We start from the raw sequence: 24,082 nt of genomic DNA, 5'->3' as shown, positions 1-24,082 counted from the left end.
GCAGAATGAGAGGAAGAGGGGCAAAAAGTCCTACCTTACTGGCACCACTGTGGTTCTCTCTTGGCTAATGCGGTCTTGCCTGCTGTCATGGAAAAGCTTCCAAATGCTTCCTCTCTGAGGGGAGCAGATCTGCAATATCTTTAGCAACTCCAAAGGGACACCCATACTGTATAATTCTCTGCTATTAGGGAACTAATGGGGCTCCCACACTGCTGGGGGAGTCCTCTAGAATGGAGTCCCAAGAAGGCTGAAGTCCACTTATCTTCCACTTTGTCCAGCTGGCCCTGGGAAAACTTGCACCTACTTGTCACACCAAAGCTGCAGGTGCTACTTACAGTTAGCTCCAGCCAGCTTTCTGCCTTCAGAAGTCAGAAACTAGAGGCAAGAACTGATCTTTGTTCAATATGACCTTCTCAACACAAGGGAACCCACACTATGTAAAGCTACTGAGATTTGGGGCATGATCTGTTATAGCAGTTAGCATTTTCTCACCAAACACACAATGGGTAGATTCCAGAAGTGAAAGAAAATCAGTTTTATTTTTACAGAGTAATCCTCCATATATTAAATAATTTTGAAAATTAAATATCAAGTGTAGTTAATCAAATACCCCTTCCTTTCAAGGGATATGAAATTCTTCGTCCTGAATGAGCTGTTTTTATTAAAACACCTTTAAAAAGGTACAACAATCTAGTGATATAAACCCACATCATATCTTTAGTCAATTTCTAAAATAAATAGGCAGTTACTCAAAAATTCTCTGTGGCTACAACATCAAAATATTTTAATATTCAAAAAATATGAAGCCTATTTCAGGTGGTTTGAAAAATAGCATTCTTAGGAATATTATGCACATTTCAACATGTAGATTTCTATAATACTTACAGTAATATAAACACTCTTTCCGGTTCCTGTTGGTCCTACAAATATGGAAGGCTTCTGATGGGTGGTCAACAGTTCCATTAGTGCAGAGCACCGAACCGTGTCCAGAGTTGGTACAATGATTTCATTAAACATCACGTCCTTAGGAATTGGAGGAGCTTCTGCCAATTTCTTTACCCATGGTTCCCATTTTCCTATTCCCTGTTTATAATAAACAGCCAAATAGTGAATGTTATAAAATACTTTTAAAAGTTCTGTACTACTATGCCATTGTAGAAAAGACCAACGGTCAGACCAAAAAACCCACTGATGCTTATACATTTGTTTTTATCCTTTATCCCTGAGTTCAAAAGTTAAATTCTATGTTAAACTGAGGAGAAACTAGGCTTTTATATGAATCAAAATGAAATGACAATGCCCTGAATTTTTAATGCCCTGAAACCACTGATGACATTAACCCAAAGATCAAATATTTTGGGCAAATTCCAGATTCTTTAATGGCACTGACAAAACTGGATTAATCAATGCATTAAAGAGTAAAGAATTTTATTGGTGTCAACCAATATAGAATTTTTTCCCCTAGAACATCAGCTGCATGTTGCTAAATACTTTTATAATGTGTTTATAACATCAGTTTATCATTTCAGGTGAGAGGCTTTTTAAAATTGTGGTTAAAAAAAAAACCCTAAAATTTACCTTCAACCATTTTTTTGAGCATATGGTTCAGTAGTATTAACTATAGTCACAATGTTGTGGAACAGATACCTAGAATGGACAAGATTTCTTACTGCTGTGAGATTATTAGAAATTAACATTATACCATATCTTTGTATCCAATTAGCTTATTAACTAAAATTTGTATTTGCTATGCAGTGTTTAGAAAAAAAATTCAAAAGTATCATGTTAACTCTCCTGCCTTAGGAAAACATCACTGGTCTCTTCATTCTTACAGAATCAAATTTTAAGCTCCCGGTCATCCAAAACATCAGAATTCAGACCCTCCTTCCTTCATATGTCCCACACTCCAGCTTCGTTGATGCACCTACTGTTTCCCAATGTGCCCAGGTCACCCTTTAGGCATTGAGTGTCACATGACATTCTTCTGAAGATGTTAAGAATTTGCTGAGGGCAGCACAGTGACTTCATCATTTATCCTCTGTCACAGTGCTATGCATGGGTACAGTTGGGGTTTTTTTTTTTTTTTTTTTTTTGAGGAGGAGGGAGGATTCACATCAAATTTAAAAATTGTATTGCAAAGAAATTTCTGCAACTTTCTAGAACTAATAAAGAAACAATGTCCTTCGCATATTCTTGATAATCTTTTCTAACATGCATCCTTTGCCACCATATAGCAAAGGAAAAATTAAGAATGGAAAATCTGGAGTGGACACTCATTTAGAGATTTTTTGATACTATCTCTGAGCCCTAATTTATTTAATGGGAAGATTTACAAAATACTACTACCTTTACTACTTCACTGAGATGTTGGAAAACAAATAGAAATGACTGTGGAAAAGCAGCTTTACGAGGACTCAAACCCAGAAGTGTCTGACTTCAAAGCCGAGCACCTCCTTCTACTATTCCACGCTGACTCTTAAACAGTGGTGACAAGGTGGCCCCAGGGCCATTATGTGCTGCGTGTTGCCAAGGGAAATTCTGACTGGTTGGCGGTTGTAGATCTTGCTTCAGAGTTCTTACCTCAGTGACAAATTGATAATCATATATTGTTTTTTTCTCAGGAAATGGGACAGTTAGTGCTTTTGAAGACGTTTGTTCCATGCCACTCAGTAATTTAAATTTATTTTGAGTTTTTTCTGAAATTGGGCCTTCCATTAGTTCTCGAAGAATCATATCAAATTTCAACCGATCATCATCTTTACAGGAAGCTCCGATGGACCAGATCAATGAAAACAGGAAAATGCCCTGTGTTGGAGAGATGAGAAGATGAGTGCGTTAAAGAGTAACTTTAATGTATTTTTGAGCTTGAATCAAATCAGCTGGATTAATAAATACCTTTGAAAGAAATTTAATAACAGTAGGTTATCTCAGGATTTTATAATAATCAGATTTTTAAAAATCAAATTGCATGTCTTCTAAAATCATGCTATCAGAAAAGATAATACAATGCAAAGTGTAACTTTCGCCTTTGTGAAACCTGGTAAGCCACGTGGTATTTTAAGTAGATGGCAGGACCCCGATATTAAAAAAAGCATATTGAGATGACTTTGTATTAAGGCAAGGTTTAATAAGGAAGAATCAACCCACAATACACATGCCTTTTAAATTTAAATTTTGATACTGTTTTCTTAAAAGTAGAACAAATTCATTTTGTTTATCCACCTGTTATAATAACTATCTGAGCGTTGATTGCATAACTAAAACTGCCATTTGCAAATTTACCAGGCTTACGCAGGAAAATAAAGCAGATGACGAGACCCACCACTGAATGAGAACACTTATTTCCTTGTTTTTATTTTTTTAATTTCCTTGTTTTAAAACCAAATCCTCCTTTTATTTATTTGGAAGAGAGGGAGAGAGATTGGGAGGGGAGGGGCATGGGGAGAGAGTCTCAAGCAGACTCCTGGCTGAGAGTGGAGCCTGATGGGGGGCTTGATTCCATGACTCTAAGATCACGACCTGAGTCGAAATCAAAATCTGACACTTAACTGACTGAGCCACCCAGGTGCCCCTTCAAATCCCCTTTTTAATGCCAAAATGAACATAACCTTAACTATGTTCATAAAAGTTTTGGACTCAACCTCAACACTGTTTGCCTACTTCCTAGATTACTCATAGGCTGTTTTTCTCTGGAAACTAAAACTAAATTAAAAATCAATTTATTGAATAGAATATAAGCAATAAGAGCAACACATTGATCACATTAGAAATGCTACCAGTAGCAATACATAATTTTTATTAAGGAATATTCAAGGTTCATTGATAATTTTATTCCTGCTTGAAAAGTATGTTTATACATATTTTCTTGCCTTCGTCAATCCTCATATATATTTATACACACATATGTAAATATTTATATCTCAAGAAAAAAGGAAAAAAATCAAGGAAAAACACAAAGAATTATGATTTGCAGGTTGAAGGGGAGATGACTTTTGTTATCAAATGGTCACTGCTCTCTTGAGGACTGATCATTTCTGAGGCTGCTTAAGTGACTTAAGATTTCAGTAGCAGATCTAAGGATATCATTGGGTTTCTCCCAAACCTCATGATACAATCTGGCACTGCCAGTCCAGGAGCTTCCCTACAAGTACCCACTATTTGGGACCTGACTTTTCCCTTGCTGTTCAGCTCCTATCAAATGTTCAGTTCCAGTTCCAGGGGGCGAATGCAGTTCATCAATTAGCAAACATTGAGGAAAGCAGGAGATGTCCTTCTATTGCCCGATTCAAAGGCAACCGGCCTTACCTCAAGTAGAGAGTACGTTTCTCGATCATTTCTCTCTCTCACTTTGATTTCATCAGAAAAGTCATCCATAAAACAGTCTATTAGATTCATTAAGGATCGGACTAAGTTTGTATCTGAAGTAGGAGATAATTCCTGAAAAATCAGGGGGATAAGTCTATAAAACAAATTAACTTAAATAAGCATCAACGAATACTTATTGAACTTTCTTCATCCTCGCAGCCACAGCACCTATGAAAAGGCACTATCATAATGCTAGATGCAGGTGAGAAAACTGAGGCATAGATCAATTCTCTAGTCTACAGTGTGGTGGCCCTAGGGGTCATGCCCAGTGAATGTACTCTTGAACCACTCCCGCGCTGATTCTCAGATTCAAAAAGTTTACTTTTACATGTTCAGTTGAACACGTAACTGATAACCCAGAATCTTTTTACCAATTTTGTAAAGCCAAACACTAAAAAAAAAATCTTTTGGCAAATTAAAATTATGTTTCAAAACGTATTTTATACATCTTTACAGCAACACTCATAGTAAACTCATGCCTATGGAATAAATTTGTAAGTCTTGAAGAGCATGAAATGTTCCCAGAGTGCTGCAAACCCCAAGCACTTTACTTTTTGGGTCTCACCACGACAGTTTATAAGATAAATGAGTGTGTAGAGCTCCTAGCACCATGCACCATATAACCAGTTCTCCATAAATATGTGTCTTCTTCCCTCCAAGCCTTCCTCCAGCCTTTAGAGTGGTATTGCTCTGTGGTTAATGTGTGAGAATTAACTCTCTGAAATGGACTCTCAAGATCAGAAGCCGCCGACTTCATATTTAGTCGCTGTCCCAGTAGAAATAGGCAGAAATGTCAACTGACTTTCTAAGGATGGGACTAAGTATTACTGATGCAACACTAAAAGACAAAGAGTTATTACTACAAAGAAGACACTTATTTCTACATAGTAAATAAGTGGTATTCAGCACTTCTTTGAGAGGACAAAAGTGTAGAGTGCATTTTAGAAGCTTGTATTAAAAGTCTGTTTTTTCTTCTCTTTTACTACTGAAAAGACTGTTATTATTTGGAATATTCATTAATTTTAATGCCTACGTTCTCTGACAATGCTGGGTTGAGGGGGAACCTGCAGCTTATTTTATATGTTTAACTGTTTTTGAAAGATGACTACTTCATATCTCAACACATTTCAAGTTTGCTTTATTTTTTAATTTTTAAGCAGCCAATCTTCTTGAAAGAGCAGGGTACAGCACTGTTGCGCCAGGAGCTCTCACATTAGCCAGCTGCCCTGGAGCAACCTTGCCTCTTCCCTGAAAAATTTTGGGCTACGGTTCTCCCCATGATCTTCTCAACTGCTAAATCCAAGGGACATGTGCCAATCCTTTTTTGCCTTGACCTCTTAGTAGTTTCTGATAATACTGACTACTCACTTGCTTCTTTAAAGGCTCTCCTCCCTGAAATACAGCTGTACTTGACATTCTATTCTCTCTCTCTTACCTTTTTTCTCTAGGTTTTTGCTTTAGGTAATATCCACTGCCATGATTTTAAATTCTGCTTTCCATACCTGTACCTTGAGCCAAACTTGTGCCTTAAGCTTTTCTATTATATTTCCAGCAGCAGGAGAAATACCAGCCAGGAGTCCCTATACTTGTTCCAGAGCCAAAGTCATCCTAAAGACCTTTGGTTGACATCTCCCAAAGCAGAAATTAAGTATACTCTCCCTACAATTTCCAGCTGGAGAGAGTTTAAGAGGCTGCCTGGAAATCCATCAACTCTCAAAGGCAGGAGATTTCCATTCGTGCTGTCACTTCTCCCCATTACACCCTTCTCCCTGCACCAATCCCCAGGATACACTGAAAGAAAGAAAAATGGATTTGGATTTCTCTCAATCTTCTCCAGGGACTGACTTTCCTCCCTGAATCCGTTTTTTTTAGCCAACAACAGTAATCTCTAAACAAGTAGATGCACTCATGCGAAGTATCGTGGATTCCTCATTCAGCACGCCTAAAGCAGGAACATGTGTTCCTCCATTATTACCTACTATCTGATTCTTTAGATGTCATAAATGAATTACTTTTAAAACTTGTCCTTTTGTGGATTATAAAATAATACATATTTATTCTAGGAACTTTGAAAAACAGAGAAAATTATAAAAATGGAAACTAAAATATAATAGTCCCAGAGAAATGAGATATAGCATTTTAGGATATGTTCATCCAGATGTGGTTAGGTGGGTCTTTGAGGTTTTGTTTTTGTTTTTTTTTTTTTTGTTTTTTTAGGAGGGAACAGATTAGCATCCGTACATTTTTTCAGACCGTAACATGCCTCATGAAAATTTTTTTGGAGATTAAGTATATAAATTAAAATCATTTTACTTTAATCAGAAAAGTTCTTAGTTAAGCAGTTAAATTATTTTAATCTCTGATAGTTGATATTAACAATAGACATTAAAATGAACATATTTGGCTGATTTGGATTTTCCATTTATTTTTTAAATCTTAAAATTCTCATCCCTCTTACCTTCGCATGCTTTCTAATAAATTCAACAGAAACTGGGACCATTCTGTCAAATAAGCCTACTATAAATTCTTTCTGAATAAGATTAATCGCAGCAGGTAAAAGATTTATCCAAGACAACATTAGTGGTCTCCAGCCTAACATGTGAGGCTCCATGTAAATCATACCACATCTGGAAACCTAGAAAAAAGAATAATTGTTTACCATCAAGGTAATGCTTCTATAAGAAATATGACTCGGTACATCTGCTTCACATAACCTTCAGAAAATTCTTCAAAAGCAGCTTAATTTTATGTAATTTCATGATCTAAATTTTTGTGTATGACTTTACCAGTGGTTGTAGACAAAGAGGAAAAAAAATCCCTGACTCTAAAATTTGTCAAGGTAGGTCAACAGATAGACCTGTTCTTCAAGAATCTGAGTATGGTTAAAATGGATTCTACTGGGGCGCTCGGGTGGCTCAGTGGTTGAGCATCCGCCTTCAGCTCAGGGCATGATCCTGGGGTCCTGGGATCGAGTCCTGCATCAGGCTCCCTGCATGGAGCCTGCTTCTCCCTCTGCTTGTGTCTCTGCCTCTCTCTCTGTGTCACTCATGAATAAACAAAATCTTTAGGAAAATGAATTCTACTAATGTTTTTCATTCAGAGTTTCAAAGTAATAAAAGCATTTATGACATTTCAGATTTATAAGCAGATGTCAAAATTGAGAACTTACGGTGGCAGGAGAAGCAACTTCCAAATCCATTGGTTCGAAAATAAGATTCATTTGTGGTGACATCTGAATAATCTCCCCACTCATCAGACACAGTTTTTTGTTATCATCCAGCACCGTATTCATATTCTCAATCCACACTGCATCTACTGGGCCATCAAAAATTAACCATTTCCTATCTGGTGTCTGTTTTATGCATATGATAAATAAAGGGCAAAAAAATTAATAATGATAATGTAAGCAAACAGTCCAATGATGCTTCAAGATTTAAAAATATAACTCCTAAAATTAATTTTACCATGAAAAAGTAAAGGCATCTTTTGAATAAAGTGTGCATGTGTATGGAGAGAGAGACTCACTGAAGAAGCCTGTATTTCCAACAGACAAGACAGAAATATAACATCTTTTCTCAAATTGCATATATATATAAAATATAACATCTTTTCCAATGTTTCTGAACTTACATATAACATATTTTAGAAAGTATTATGAGTAAAAAAAATGTACAATTGCCAGGGAAAACAGAATTTTCATTGAAATCTGATTCTGTGTAGTATTATGTTCATACAGATCAACTACTCTTGGGTACTAAATCAAGTTTTTCTTCCCTCCACTGGATAAATTCACACATATATACCCTTCTTGGGTTGAACGGTTTTATAGTAATGTAGGGCATTAATATAAGATTCCATCTCACTATAATAAATATGACAACATTTGCACACTCTCTGAAATACAGTAAAAGCTCAATAAATACTAAGGAGTGGCCAGGTATTCGCTGAAGAGTGCAAAAGCTGATTCTCCTTTTCAGATCTTATGAATCAGCTTTTTTTTGTGTGTACAAAGACGATACCTTGGTTCAGTTTCAGCAAATGTGAATTCGGGTTGAAGTGGTGGGGGGATTTGGACCCATCCTATAAACTTGTCAGTCCCTACAAGGCAACTGCTTTAACCTAGAAGACAGTGGAGCTGTCATGGGCTCAGGGCTGCCCCACATCCATACTCCAAGGCCAGCTCTGGCCATTCTCAAGAAGGAGGAAGAGCTCATACCTCCGAGATTACCTCCAGATCAACTTTTCCTCATATCCTGGCTTCCCATGCCTGTTCATCTTCACTTTGGGCAACTTGGCCATGTAAGAGCAAGATGTTGGGCTCTGCAGTCTAAAGGACCTCACTTTTCATTTGACTTTTACTACTTACCAGCTATGTGACTTTGGGTCAGTGCCTTAACCTCTCTGAGTATTTATGGGACAAAACTTCTGGAAAAGGTAATATATGCAATGTAACTGAACATAAAATGGGAGGCATATCATAATTATTTCTGTATAAATAATGTAACTATATACATTATCTCAAGATGCCATGTGCTAATCTGGACCAGCATACATCTGCTGTGAAAAGAAAGAACCTGAGAGGTTATATCAACGCTCTCACACCCCTGTCTGCTTCACAATTACTTTTATCCTAGAAATTACTAGTAAAGCCTGATCCTGGGCAGGATCTCTGCCCCATGAAAGCTAATTCTTACGTTACTCATTGCCCAAGGTCCTTCACCCATTAAGAGCGGAACTGAGATTTGGCATTTCTCAATTACCACATCGCCTACGAGTCATGATCAGCGGGGTTCTTAGGTGGATAAAGAGCACCAAAGTCAGGACATATGGTAAGCAGAATAAAGGAGACATTTATTTTAAAAAGATTTAATGCATTTAATGTCTCTAGCCTAGGCCCCTTCTCTTTTAAGACCAGACTTAGCAACTGTCTCCCATTTGCTCACACTCTGTGGACAGCCTGCTAATGGAGAGCAACCAAGTTAACATCTTATTGGACTGTGGACTCTTTCTCGTAAGAGTGGGCAACAGCCACTCAGCAGAACCAGCCAGGGGTGGGTAAGTGCCCGCTCTCCTCCACAGCAATCAGCAGCTGGCACATCCCTCACCTCTTGCGCGTGCCACGGGCAGCCCATTCACTTCCTGACACGGTAGGGCCAACGTGTTGAAGTTGAAGTCTGTTTTTTTTTAAGGTCTGCAATTTCTTGTCTAAAAATGGAGCATATCTAACAACTAGTGGGTATGACAGAGAGAGCAGCCCAGAAGGTGGGCAATGGAAGAGCATGACTCAAGGGGTGAAAGGCTCACATTATTTAGATGTTCTCCATCCTGTATCATTTAGCCTGGAAAAAAGAGAGAGAGAGAGAGAGAGAACCAGAAGAGCTTTTCCCTGCCCTCTCTTCTCTGCACACCAAGCTAAAGGCTCTCGCCAGCATGGTCTGCTGCCTCTTTGTAGGCGCTAACGATGGTCCTCGCAAAAGCACCGTGGGACCATCCAGTATTGTGTGTTTCAAATAGATGCCTTAAACTAGAAATATAGATTTTTGTCTGAAACAATTGGGAAAAAATCAGAAATTTGTCAGAAGGAACTAACACAGTCTCTCTCAATGCACACACTAAAGGGTTAGTACCTACCGTTGAGGAAGCAAAGGCTCTGAAACTGACAGCGAGGATGCCATCCGACCACTCATGAGACACCACATCGAACTGCCCATACAGCTGACCCATGGTGACAGACTTGGGATTTAAAACAGTAATTTGAACCTTGTTTTCTTCCATTAACCCCTTAAGGGAAAAAAAAAACACATTTCTTCATTAGAAGGATACTGTCCTTATTCATAGAAAACACGATTTGATATGTACAAAATCCTAGACTCTACAAAGAAACTACCAGAAGCAAAGAACTTTTCACAAAATTCCAGCATACAAAGTCAATACGTAAAGACTGGTTGTGTTTTTCTCTACAGGGCCAATGAACAACTAAAAAAATAATAAAATTTCATGGGTTTAGTTTTTAAAACCCATGAAATACAACTCAGTAATCAATTAGCAGAGGATGTGAAAGAGCTATAAACCTAAAACTACAAAATGAGGGCTGGTAATTTTTTTTGGAAAGGGTAAGCTAGCAAATATTACAAGTTTTTCAGGTTACATATAGTTGGCCACATATTCTTCCCCATTTCTCTTTCTTTTCCTTCTTTCTGTTCATTGGGGGGTCTTTCAGTGTGTTTTTTACAAACCTTAAAAAACGTTACCACCATTCTAAGCTCATTGATATTAGAAAAATAGGCTTGGGGCCAAATCTGGCCTATATAATTGGCTATAATTGGCTGATTCCTGCTACCAAACATTCTCTGAGAGAAAATTAAAAGGTCTGAATATAGAGAACTATGCTCCATTCTCACAGAATCGAAAAGTTAATATTGGTAAGTTGTCAATTCTGACCAGAACCTAGAAAGCTGGTGTGGGAATTATACAAAGGATGCTAATACCCTTAGGGCATAAGCTTTTTATGTTTTTAATTAATAGATGTTATTTTCTTAGAGTAGGTTTACAGAGAAATTGAGTGGAAAGTACAGAGATTCACATATATCCCCCCACCCCACCTCACCCCTTCTGTTTCCCCTATTATTAAAGCCATGCATTGAGGTGGTATATTATTATGAATGGTGAATTGATACTGATACATTATTACTTTTTAAAGGTTTGTTTATTTATCTGAGAGACAGAGAGAGAGAGAGAGAGAGAGAGAGCATGAGCAGGAGGGGCAGAGAGAGAGGGAGAGAATCTTAAGTAGATTCCACAATAAGTGCGGAGCCTGATGCACAGCTTGATCTCACAACACTGCGATCACCTACTTAACTGACTGCACCACCCAGGCATCCCTGATACATTATCATTAACCAAAGTCCATGGTTTACATTAAGGGTCGTTCTTGACGTACATTCAACAGGTCCTGCCAAATGCATAATGGCACATTTCCACCCTTACAGAACCATACAGAATAGTTTCACTGCCCTAAAATCCCCTGTGCTCTCCTATTCGTCATCACTTCTTTTTTTTATATCTAACATAACAAGTGCAACTCTTCCCAACACTGCCTTCGCCCCCGCAACCCCCCACTCCCAGGGCTTGGGACACAAACTAGCAAACTTAAGAAGAGACGTGGAATGATAACACGAAACAGCAAAACAAGCTCAAGGTCTTCACATTCTTCTCTGTGTCCACCAAGGGGAGAACAAGGCATCATCCTACATTGGGAAATATGGGAAAGCCCCACCATCTTAGTCAGAGCAAGACGCTGCTGCTAAAGCAAGATTCTTGTCCCAAAAATGCAGCAAGGCTAGTGAGACTCCACAATCACAAATCCCACTTGGCTACAAACATTGAAATATAAGAAGCAAAAAACTATTCAAAATATAAGTAGAAAGAAGTGCAGTATTAGTTGGAGAATTAAAAACAGCCTCATTCCTTTAGCATGTCAGAGTAGACCAAACTAGGATGTAGAAGATGCAAATTGTGAATGATACAATCATTTGTTGCATTTGTGTGCACACATATGTGTTATATGATGCAAAACACACATTCACCTCAATACCACTAGCAGCCTATCACAGAAGTTTGTGTTACAAATCGAACCATCCAAAAATAAATTAAAAGAAAACACTCTTTAAAGTATGAAATGAAAACCTCCTGGCTTTTCATGTTTTCAGATATTTTCTACAACAAGCGTGTTAGCTTCATAAATAAAAAAAATGTTGAAAAGAAATAAAAGGTTGACAGGAACACCTATGATCCTTCATATACTAAACTTAATTGCTTCATATTACTTTTCTAGTAGTATTTTCCTTTTGACTAATTTTTTCTATGATTTCAAGTTGCTACATTAAAGTATCTTTTAAAATGACTATACATGGCCGAGTTCATTTGGGGAATATAAATAATAGTGAAAGGGAAAATAAGGGAAGGGAGAAGAAATGTGTGGGAAATATCAGAAAGGGAGACAGAACATAAAGACTGCTAACTCTGGGAAACGAACTAGGGGTGGTAGAAGGGGAGGAGGGCGGGGGGTGGGAGTGAATGGGTGACGGGCACTGGGTGTTATTCTGTATGTTAGTAAATTGAACACCAATAAAAAAATAAAAAAATAAAAAAAAAAAAAATAAAAAAATAAAAAAAAAATAAAATAAAATAAAATAAAATAAAATGACTATACATTCTATCTTGCACAAAGCTGATTATGAATAAATTATTGCACTAATAACACACTTACCTTTTCACACATGTCACTCAGCGCACCAGCTAAGACACGATATGCGCTGGTTTTTCCTCCAAACGGTTCTCCAACGATCATAAAACCATGACGCACAATCATCATTTCGTATATTTGAAGTATCTTCTCAGAAAAGAATTTGGTCATTTGCAAATTCATGGATTCACAGTTGTCTTTGATAGCTGCTAGCAAATCATTATAATCTGGTTTCGGTAATTTCACACCAGGAAACAAATCTGAAGTGATTCCCTGATGATAGAAGATTTGAGGATTTATATTATATATCTGATACCCTCTTTCTCTTTCTCTCTACACACACACACACCACACACATAAAGGTGATGAAATTCCTCCCATCCTCATATTTAATATTGATGGAAATAGAGCCATTAAATAAACAGTATTTTTAACAGCTTTATAGAGATATGACTGCCATACAATGAACTCTATATATATATTTTTTTAAAGTGGTACAATTTGATAAGTAGAGCCATCAACTCAAGATAGTCAACATATCATTCCCAAAAGTCATCTTGTGACCTTTTGTAATTCTCCTTCCTTTCTCTCTTTGCCACCTCCCATCTCCATCCCCAGGTAACCACTAATTTGCTGTTACTATTTTTATTTGCATTATCTAGAATTTAATATAGATGAAGTTACATATTATGAGTACAACACTTTTTTTTTCTGACTTATTTTCACTCAACAGAAAGATTTGGAGATTCCCTCATGTGACATCATGTATTAATAGTTCATTGCATACACGTAGTACATTTGAATCCATTCCCTCGTTGATGGATACTTTCATTGTTCCCAGTTTGGGGCTACAGCAAATAAAACTGCTATGAACATTTATATATAATTCTTTGTATGGGCAAATGTCTTCATTTCTTTTGGGTGAATACTGAGGCATAATGAAATACCTGGATAATATGATGGCTATACGTTTAATATTTTAAGAAACTGTCTGCTTTCCAAAGTGGTTGTATTATTTTACATTCACCCCAGCAGTGTGTAAGACTTTGGACATTTAGTATGCTCAATCTTTTTAATATTATCCACAGAGATAAGCATGTCACAGTATCTTACTGTGGCTGCAATGTGTAGTTCCTGATGACTAACATTTCGCAGGTGCCTATTTGCTTTATATATATATGTTCTTTAATGAAGTGCCTATTCAGGGCACCCCCGGTGGTGCAGCGGTTTAGCACCGCCTGCAGCCCGGGGTCTGATCCTGGAGTCCCTGGATCAAGTCCCGCATCAGGCTTCCTGCGTGGAGCCCGCTTCTCCCTCTGCCTGTGTCTCTGCCTCTCAGTCTCTCTCTCTCTCTCTCTCTCTCTCTCTCTCTGAATAAATAAATTTAAAAAAAAACTTATTTAAAAAAAAATGAAGTGCCTATTCAAATCTCTTGCCTATTTTTAATTGGTTTATTTTCTTAATGGTAAGTTTTGACCATTCTTTAAATATTCTGCATGCAACTCCTTCATCATATCTAATCTGCAAATATTTCTTCCTAGTCTGCAACTTGTCTTTCATCATCTAACCAGTGTCTTTCAAAGAGCAAACTTTTAACATTTTGATGAGTCTCTTTTTTTTTATCATTTATTGTTTTATCATTGTGCTTTTGGTGCTGTGTTTAAGAAATTTTTGCCTAACCCCAAATCACAAGATATTTCTCCTGCTTTCTTCTAGAAATTTTACCATTTTATAAAACTTTTAAATTAAAAAGTTAGACAAATATTATCTGATTTCAAGATTTATTATATAGACAGTGTCATCTGATATAACGATAGACAAATATATCAATGGGACAGAATGAGGAGTCTAGAAAGAGACCCACACACATTTGAACAATTGATTCTCAACAAAGAATGTTTAAGAAAAAATAAAAAGAATGTTAGAGAAAAAATAAAAAGAGTGCCTGGATTTGTCAAAACAATGAATTTTAATCCATACCTCAATATCACATACAAAAAATAGTTCAAAGGTATTTTAATTACTGTGATGATCAGAATTTAATCAGCTTAGTGTCCCTCAAAAATTCATGCCCATACAAAACCTCAAAATATAACTTCATTTGGAAATAGGATCTTTGCAGATATAATTAGGTAAATTAAGATGAGGTGATACTGGGCCTTAAATCTAATGATTTATGTCTTTATAATAGAAAGGAGAGGAATATTCAAACACAAATACACCCAGGGAAGACCATGTAGTGATGGAGGCAGAGATCAGAATGAGGTCAACCCATGCCAGGGAATGTCAGGGGTTGCCAATAGCCAACAGAAGCTAAGAAGAGGCAAAGGAGTGTTTCCTAGAGCCTTGATTTGAGACATCTTCCCTTCAGTACTTTGAGAGAATACCTTTCTATTGTCTCAAGCCATCAAGTTGTGGTATTTTGTTATGGCAGCTTGAGGAAACTGATAAAATCATTTAATATGTGATTAGAAAGAATTATGATTCCGTTTTTAGTATATAGGAATACATAAAGCTGATGGCAAAGTCTAAGAAACATACCTTTTTTTAAATATTTTTTATTTATTTATGATAGTCACACACAGAGAGAGAGGCAGAGACATAGGCAGAGGGAGAAGCAGGCTCCATGCACTGGGAGCCCGACGTGGGATTCGATCCCGGGTCTCCAGGATCACACCCTGGGCCAAAGGCAGGTGCTAAACCGCTGCGCCACCCAGGGATCCCCAGAAACATACCTTTATTAACTGTTAAAGCTGTAAGTATTATAGCATCCTATGCGAGAAATAGGACTTATTTTTACTCTGAAGGTAAAAGTAAAAATTCAGAAGTGCTTCATGGGAAAGCATACATTCGAACTATACTTTAGAATTTATGAATTAATGAGTTCAATTGCCGCTATATTTAATCCTTCAAATACTGTTATGGAGAAACTGATCTTAGTTTATCAAAGCAATAAGTTGCCTTAGGATAAAGGAGAGAAAAAAGGCAATGCAGCTCAGTAGTTAAGGGCACTCTGCAGCCTGATTGCATGCTCCTGTACTAACTATAAATAAAAGTTAAGTATCTTTGCCTCAGTGAAATGATTTGTAAAACAGGGGAGAAGACAGCACCTGACCTACTGGGTCATTATGAGCATTAAATAAGTTACTATTTGTAAAGCTCTTAGAATAGTGTCTGATCCATAATAAGTCCACAGTATTTGGTAAATCAACAAACATATCTTCTTGGATTGTTCAAATTGTTTTGGTTGACCTTGAAGGAAGCGGACCACTCCAGAACACATTTGGTATCCAGTGGTTCTCAACCAAGACCAATTCCCCTCCCTCTCCTGTCAGGTACAGGGTCAAAAATACGTGGCATTGCTCTGGTTGTCACAACAGAAGACAACCTATAAATACTGGAGTGGGGGTAAGAAGCAAGTTTGCCTAATGTTCTACAGTCTCACAACAAGGAATTCCCCTAATCTGAAGTGACAGTTATGCTCCCTCTTGGAGATATTGCTCAGTGAATGTTCACTGAATGACTACACAATGCTTGAGACTACATCTGGTGATATATATTTCCACTTTGTAAAAATACAGTTTTTACTCTTAGAAAATTTATACAATATACCAAAGAAACAGGAAAAGTGGGGGAAAAATTAGAGAGAAAGACAAACCGTGAGAGACTCCTAACGCTGGGAAACTAAGGGTTACAGAAAGGGAGGCAGGTAGGGGGGAATGGGGTAACTGGGTGATGGGCATTAAGGAGGGCACATGAGAAGATGAGCACTGGGGGGTTATAAGTTGGCAAATTGAATTTAAATAAAATATAAAAAATAAATAAAATTTTTAAAAAGAAAAGAAATTGAGGAAAAATATTAGGAAAAAAATTTGAAACTATTCCTCATAGATTCACTCTATATTTACACTCCAGCTCTAAGTACTTTGAAAAGATCCTTTCAAATGTTGAAACACGGTTACTATGGAGAGCAGACGACACTGGACCACACTACAGTGGCAGCATCACTTCTCCCCATTCCCATAACATCCCACTTCGGTCTTTACAGTTGGAAACTAACTGCCTGAACCTCAAGACAGCACAGATTAGTGCAACAATTAACATCTGTTGGGAGCCCATGGCCTCCCAATTCCTTCTACCTGAGATGAGGAAAAGGAAAAGAATGACATCAAATAATAATATGAAGACCTTAATCATTATTCTAATGCCTCTCAATTAATAATAGTCTAATCTTAAATATAACAAGATTATTAAACTTAGTTCTTCCTCTAAGTCACCCTGAAAAAAAATCAATTTCATTAAAGCCATTACACTCTTTTTAAAGAAAGTAAGCTTTTAAAGAAATTTCTTCGATTATTAATTCAACAAACATTGGCCAAGTACCCCTTCTCTGCAAAAGATTCAGTCGAGTGTTAGACCCGTTATTTTCCTACATTCTAGTGCAATTTATCAGCAAACATATTTTGTAACCTTTGTGTGCTTATAGACATTGCAGGTTTTTTTTTAAAAAAAAAGGACGATTTAAAAATCCCAACTTGTTGAAAGTCATCTGAAGCCACAGAGCTATACATACTTCAAGTAAAACATAAAATGATCTATGTTTCTTTGTGCCATATCATTATTTTCTGTAGTAGGAGTTTCTCAAAGGGAGTCGCAGACTTGTACATTTGATAAATACGTTATTATAAAAATTCTGTTACACTAAAATAATAAATATCCTTACCTCAAAGAGTGGTAAATCATGGGACAAAAATTTTGGCAGATTTACATCAATAATAGATCTAAGCAGCAGAATTTCTTCATTTTCATTTGGATATTTCAGCTAAAAGAAAACACACTCATGATGATACCTCCACCCACTAAATGCGCCCCCTACATTAACACACACACGCACATGCATCCACGCACAGGCCCCAGAGACAAGCTCACGTAGAACTGTTCTCATTTATTTTCCTTTAATTGGATGGTTATGAATTTTAGAGGTTGAAAAAAATTCCAAAACACTTGGGTAACTCCAAAGTTTACTAAAAACCTAGCTGAACTCTGAACCTGTAGCTCAGGCCCACAGTAAGGGCTGCATAGTTCATAAAAATATGAACTCCAAATTATTTCTCCCAACTTCAATACTTTATTCAACATCTCACTCCCAAGTTTCTCCTACCATCATACATTTAATTTTCCAGAACCCTCTTCCTTTCCTCTAGAATCTTTCAGTCTAATAAATTCCATGTTTCAGGTTAACTGGCTTTACCCTTTACAAAGCCAGTGATGCCCGGCAGTTAGGTTCAGAGCACCCATTGCCAAAGCTGATCCTTGCTTATATGGACTTTGTCTTTGGATCAGTCTAACCACACCTAAATGATGAGGTGTCAAAAGTCTAGTTTGTTATTTGAGAAGCTATTATTTTAAAGCCTATGTTTAAATTGTTTCTTGATATAATAAAACAAACTTCAAAATATGCAAGCCAACACTTTCAACAATTCTAAATTAGCTTTTGACAAACAATGAAAGGATTCATTTGCAGGATTCATTTGCTGCATAACTTTAATAGCTCAATTCCATAGTCAAGATGTCAGTGAAAACAAACACTAGGCAATGTATTATCTTTCCCATTATCTGACTGTAGTGTAATCCTGACGTGCCAGGTTAATACAAATTGTTGCTTCTAGTTGCATTTGTTTATTGCAAAAAAATAATGACGTGCAGTTATTCTAGGCTAATATGAAATAGAATATCACCACAATATATTAGAATTCTCAGTAACATTTATTATAGAAGATAAAAATGCTCGCCATCGTTCTTAATCACATAGAATATATTTTGAAATCTTTATCTTCTGCAAAACATGAACATGAAAATTTTATAAACTCCAAGGTCACATTTTGCATTTTGCTATTAACTATATAGCCCGCCTTGCTTTGTTTCATACAGAACTAATGCACAAGTAATTGTTTATGCCTCTACAAAACATTTTCAATGGAAAGTTACACAAGTCTCAAAGGATTTGGATTTTTCCATCTATATGCTTATGATTTATTTCATTTTAAAATGCAAACATTATATTGCAAATCTATAACTGCTACTCTATAATAGGCTGTAATTATATGATCACGTTAATTGATAATGCTTTGGCACACTTGTATATATTTATTAATTATACATTATTTCCTTTAAAGCTCTACATGTTCCATGTAGACTGAAAGCCTTCAAAATCTTTCCCAGCAGCAAGTATCTCTTTTCATACACCTAAAATTATGGAACAGAATGCAAATCATTAAGAATTATGTCTAAGTTTTGACAAATCATAAAATTTCCTTTTTCACATGTGCAAACAATCAACTGTTTTTTTAGAACAAGAACTGGATTTTTTTTTTAGTTGATGAAACCAACCAGTTATTGGAACTCTGTGAAGACACGGGGTCCTGAGATTTACAAACAGAAAATTTATGAATAAGAAATAACTTGAGTTCTCTACCTTTAGATTCCCCGCAGCGGTAAGCACTGACTTCACGGCTCTCATGCCATAGTCATAGTGATGTTGTGAGGACAATTGCTCTGAACACAAGCGGTAGGTAGCCACGATTTTTACTGACAGTGGCCGAGCTGTGACAAACCCACAGGAGTACAGGACTATTTCAGCAATCATGGCATAGTCAGGCACCATCATTGCTACTGTCCGAAAGAGGGCCTGCAGGAGTGCAGAAAAGGTATTTTTGAAAAGACCATCGTAAAGATAACCCTACTGTGCATTTCCTAACGTGTTAGGGCTGTGTAGCTTTTCTGCAATAATGTTAAATTACAATATCCAAATCACATAGATACAAACACTTAATTTTAAAAACCGGTTTCTTGATGAGCACTGGGTGTTATTCTGTATGTTGGCAAATTGAACACCAATAAAAAATAAATTTATTATTTAAAAAAAAAGAAACATTACAAAAGAAAATATTACCTGGAAAATAAAAGCCATTTTCATCACACAAAAAAATAAAAATAAAAATAAATAAAAACCGGTTTCTTGCAAATATCTTTAACTTCTGTATACATTTTTTCCTTAAATTATGCTGAAAGAACACTCAAACTTTTATGATACTTAGATCTTGGGTGAATCATTAATTCACATGTTAATTATCAACAATTATCTATTCTTCTTGGTAAATGACAGGTTACAGGGATAAAGTATCCTAGGCTGCTGGGATGTCCAAAAGCTGGGCTTTTCAGCTGCTCTGGTGAGAAAGGGCATGGTATTGGGAGACCAGGCGTTAAGTGAGGTTTTCTGGGAATCTAATTAGTTGTATGCTGCGTGCTAATCACATAATTCCTAATAACTAATAACAAGGCTATGTCAGATAAATAAGGTAATTTTAGCACTAAGTTTAAAGGTAATTTAGTGCTCTTTACAATTTTTAAGTTCAATAAATAAATAAATAAATAAAATTTTTAAGTTCAATTCTGGCTTAACCAATGATATACTTTCTTGAGTGTAAAAGAAGAGTATAGCTCCAGGTATCTATCATACCAGGGCTGAAATAAATTCTGATACATGTAATCAACATGAGCATTATCCTTCTGGAAAGCTATGCCTCAGGTTGTTGGCTTTGTGACCTTAGAAGATCAAGTATGCCCATTTTACCATGGCTTCTAAGATTCAACTATTCCAAAATGCTTATTGAATATTGATTCTTTAGAATAATTTTAATATTAAATATAGCTTCTCTAATGTAGAAATGTGCTTAAGAAATTGCTCTGCTCTCCAGATCTTCTGTAGATGCACAGGATGTCTAAATGGGACTCTATCCGCACGGTGGCACAGATGTACTGAGACTGCAGTATAGATGCAGTTGGGTCCTAATTCCAAGGTTCTTGAGAACAGGCCAAGAACTTGGAACTTTTTTTCTGTAGGCAAAAAACAACCACAACAAAACCAATAGCTTTTTAAGTCTGGAAGTTACAGGATCAGATTTCTTCTGAAGACTCTGGTAGAATTAAAGCAGGGGATTCATTATAGTGAATTTAGTGGGGAAGAGATTGGTGACAAGTGAGCTGTTGCAGGAAATTGCACGCAGGAGAAGAATGAAGAGGGATGGAAGGAAGGTGAGGCAGCGGGATGACAAGGCTTTTGCAAAATAGGATCCCTGGTTTCGGTGACTGGCTGGATCATAGGGAGACAAAGAGCAAAGTCTCAAGGACTACTCTAAAGACATTCTCTGGAATGTCTTCATTCCAGAATCTCTCTTTTTTAAAAATTTTTAAAAAGATTTTATTTATTTATTCATGAGAGAGGCAGAGACACAGGCAGAGGGAGAAGCATGCTCCCTGTAGGGAGCCTGACTGGGGACTCGATCCCAGGACGCCGGGGTCACGACCTGAGCCAAAGGCAGGTGCTCAACCACTGAGCCACCCAGATGCCCACCCCCTCGCCATTTTTTAAAGGAAGATATATTTCATTCTTTTCAGACTAAAATATTTTCTTCAAAATTGTTAGGTATTTCCATATACACTTGATAACAGATGTTCTGTAGCAGTTCTAACCAAGAAGACTGCACAGTAGGAACAACAACAAAGCCATCAGAATTTGAGAGCAGCTTCCGGCCTAAGGTAGATGGAAAATACATCACCCACAGAACTATAAGGTAGATACTGTGACACCATTTCAACAGGCACAGCACACGAAACTGTGAACCAGTTTCCACAGGGCATGAACAGATTCAACCAATAATCCTCCCAGCTTTTTTGATGAGCTATTCATAGATTTGTGCCTTTACAAATACTATGTGTTCAGATTGATCCTACTGAAGAAAAGCAGAGCAAACAAAAGAACTGCTACCAAAGAGCTCTTCAAATTTAAATCACAATGAAAAGTTGCAAAAAAAAAAAAACACTTCTTAGATAAAAGAGGATTTGCCAGTTTTTATTTTTTAAGATCTTCTCCCTCAGTAAGACAAAGTACTAAAACATCTCATCTAAGGTATCAAAGTGCATGGAATGGAAATACCAAAGTACTTTGTAGCAATTTGTTGGGTCAAAAGTCTCTTTGGTGGAAAAGGAAAATTTGTCAACTAGTCTAAGAAGCTGTCACTCTAATTATGTAAATAGCAGAAGGGATGTAGGACCTTTGTGGGGAGGCAATTTAGCAGCACATCTCTTGGTCCTATGACCATACTTAAGGAAATATTTTAAAATCGACAAAAGCCTTAAGTAAAAACTGCCCATTGCAAAATTATTTATAATGAAGGAAAACTAAAAGCAACCAAAGCGTCCAAAAGTAAGATGCAGTTCAGTAAATTTATTCACAGTTTGAATTATGTTTATAAAGATAGGAAAATGCTCGTGTTGTAATATTAACCTGAAACAAAAAAAAGCAACCCAGCATATGCAATTGCCGGAGTCTATCATTTAAAATTAACATTTTAAAAGGTATTGAAAATTGCAGGATACGATATAGCAAGCAATAGAATGGGCATCTTTTCCAGTATTTCCTCTGTCTTCTAATTTTCTATAATTATCATTTTTTAAATGTCAGTTTGGAAGTTGCATCTGGTTTGCACATTTATTTTCTAAAGGTACTCTACAGCTTTAAAAATTATTTTCTAAAACAGTTTTCTAAAATATCATGTCCAAAAGCAAATATTTTGCATAAAATTCAAGGAAAGCATGTTCTTACATATTAATTTTATAAACTACAGAAAGGAAATAGATGGTATCATTGCCCCCTTCTGTACCTTCAGATTATCCGGCAGCTCTGATCGCCCGGCATACCCAGGGTTCATCGTTATAAAGACAGCGCATGTGGGGTCAAGTTTTAATTCAGTTCCTTCAAACACTAGTATATCGGCCCCTGCATTGATACCTGTGGGCCATCAAGAATGAAATGACTTAGCAATTCACATTTAAATGTGAGTTGTGCCATTCATCATCCCCCGGGGTTTCTACTGTGTTGACATGATCCAAAGACAAACCAGCCCCATTACCTCTTTGGATAGTAAGAATTTGTTGAGCAACCACAGACAGTACTTCCAAATCAATTCTGTTAAACTCATCAAAGCAAGCCCAAGCTCCACAAGATAACAGTCCCTGGGAGAAAAGAATAATGAAATTTTTCAATTTTATCTGATTGAATATCACATTGAAATGTTGCATTTTCACCTGATATTTTCAAGGATTTAATATCCTATCAAGGAAATTGCTTATTCATCTTTATCTTTAAAGACAGCATATTGTTTTTTATTAGAAATTCATTATTCTGCACAAATAAGGAGTTTGATCAATTAGAAAACTGTCCATTTGGTCGATAGCTTTTTACTTTATATCTTTTGGCATCTGTAATCTCAAGGCTTTTCTTACTTTTTATATACAAGTTGATTTTGTTTGCTTTTTCTATATGGACTTCATAGAATAGATTGCAATATTCCTCTAAATAAGAGGACTTTTGTTGCTAATGAGACTATTTTGTGATCTGAGCACCTTTATAGCACCTACATACTACTGAGGCCCTAGTTTGCACTTCCAACTGACAGCTACCTCACAAATGTGTGCCATTTGGGTTAAAGAAAACTGGACCACCAAGTTTGAGTAGCTCAGTCCATATTCAAATTTACTTAAAAAAATCAATTTGACATTTATTGACTGCATATTCTATAGATTGTATGTGTGTGTGTGTGTGTGTGTCTGTGTGTGTGTGTGTTTCACTGAGTACCTGGTATACGTCAGGCATGATGCATGTATTTTTTATGCAAAGAAACTAAGACTATAACTTAAGGATGTTAAGTAATTAGACAAGGCCACATAGCTAATAGTGGCTGACTTTGGATCTGTACACAGTTCCATCTACCCAAACACATTGGAGTAAACGTGAACTCAGTGCATTTTGTAAAATAGTACATTTTCATTTGTTGGAGAACACTGTGACTTTGCTCTCCATGTATAATAAGAGGATTAGAAACCATAGAGAGCAAAAAATACTTATGAAGTCACTTATTCAAATAGTTATAAGGATTTTGAGATTTTTAGTAGGAAGACCCATGTCTTTTTTATTCAGTACCCCTGTTATTCAGCATGATCCTAACATTAAGTATCTACATAACCAATAAATACTTATCAGTAAGCAACTAATACCATAAGTATATGAATCTATATCAAGGAATTAATGTTATATATATTCAAAAATTGAATAGTACATACCAAACTTTTCTTTAAACGTTTAAGAATATGATGGCTATTCAAACTAAACTATAGAGACTCTTTTAGATTTATTATCTCTTTCTTAAAAAACCATTACAAGGTTGTATATCATTACAGAGTATGATTAAAATGGCTCTTTGTCATTCAATTGTTTTCTTGCTATTTATTATAATTTTGACTTTTAAAATCTTATCCTAGTTGTTTCAGCATCACAAATGTAGAGACTTCTTATATTCCAAATCTATTATAAAACGACCAGGCCGTATATCAGCTACGAACAGTTTGCTGTCT

The 24,082-nt window shown here is 36.4% G+C and overlaps 1 protein-coding gene and 1 long non-coding RNA gene across 7 annotated transcripts in view; one reads left to right on the top strand and one right to left on the bottom strand.

Moving 5' to 3' along the window:
- The window catches only part of DNAH7 (dynein axonemal heavy chain 7), a 234,340-nt gene that overhangs the window by 121,060 nt on the left and 89,198 nt on the right, over positions 1-24,082 (bottom strand). For all 4 annotated transcript variants that reach the window (XR_012024865.1, XR_012024864.1, XM_072812865.1 and 1 more), the window contains exons 26-36: positions 22,582-22,684; positions 22,333-22,460; positions 19,086-19,298; positions 17,334-17,432; positions 12,635-12,883; positions 9,997-10,146; positions 7,535-7,717; positions 6,824-7,000; positions 4,306-4,437; positions 2,581-2,805; positions 886-1,083 (exon numbers count right to left, since the gene is read on the bottom strand). Coding sequence is in view for 2 of the 4 variants with exons in the window: in XM_072812865.1 (XP_072668966.1) it covers positions 886-1,083; positions 2,581-2,805; positions 4,306-4,437; positions 6,824-7,000; positions 7,535-7,717; positions 9,997-10,146; positions 12,635-12,883; positions 17,334-17,432; positions 19,086-19,298; positions 22,333-22,460; positions 22,582-22,684 (1,857 nt within the window). In the remaining 2 variants the exon portion in view is untranslated. The remainder of the gene's footprint in view (positions 1-885; positions 1,084-2,580; positions 2,806-4,305; positions 4,438-6,823; positions 7,001-7,534; positions 7,718-9,996; positions 10,147-12,634; positions 12,884-17,333; positions 17,433-19,085; positions 19,299-22,332; positions 22,461-22,581; positions 22,685-24,082) is intronic.
- LOC140625537 (uncharacterized) overlaps positions 1-24,082 on the top strand; it is a 136,613-nt gene that overhangs the window by 85,938 nt on the left and 26,593 nt on the right. Inside the window, exon 4 of one of the 3 annotated variants that reach the window (XR_012024871.1) lies at positions 2,622-2,830. The exons of the other annotated variants lie outside the window; for them this stretch is intronic. This is a non-coding gene — a long non-coding RNA (uncharacterized lncRNA). Of the gene's footprint in view, positions 1-2,621; positions 2,831-24,082 lie in introns of those variants that run through there. 3 annotated transcript variants of the gene reach the window in all.

The sequence above is a fragment of the Canis lupus genome, chromosome 36 (assembly GCF_048164855.1).
Source record: "Canis lupus baileyi chromosome 36, mCanLup2.hap1, whole genome shotgun sequence".
Lineage (NCBI taxonomy): Eukaryota > Metazoa > Chordata > Mammalia > Carnivora > Canidae > Canis > Canis lupus.
The sequence above is the reverse complement of the archived record's forward strand: the minus strand, read 5'-3'. Positions and strand labels throughout refer to the sequence as shown.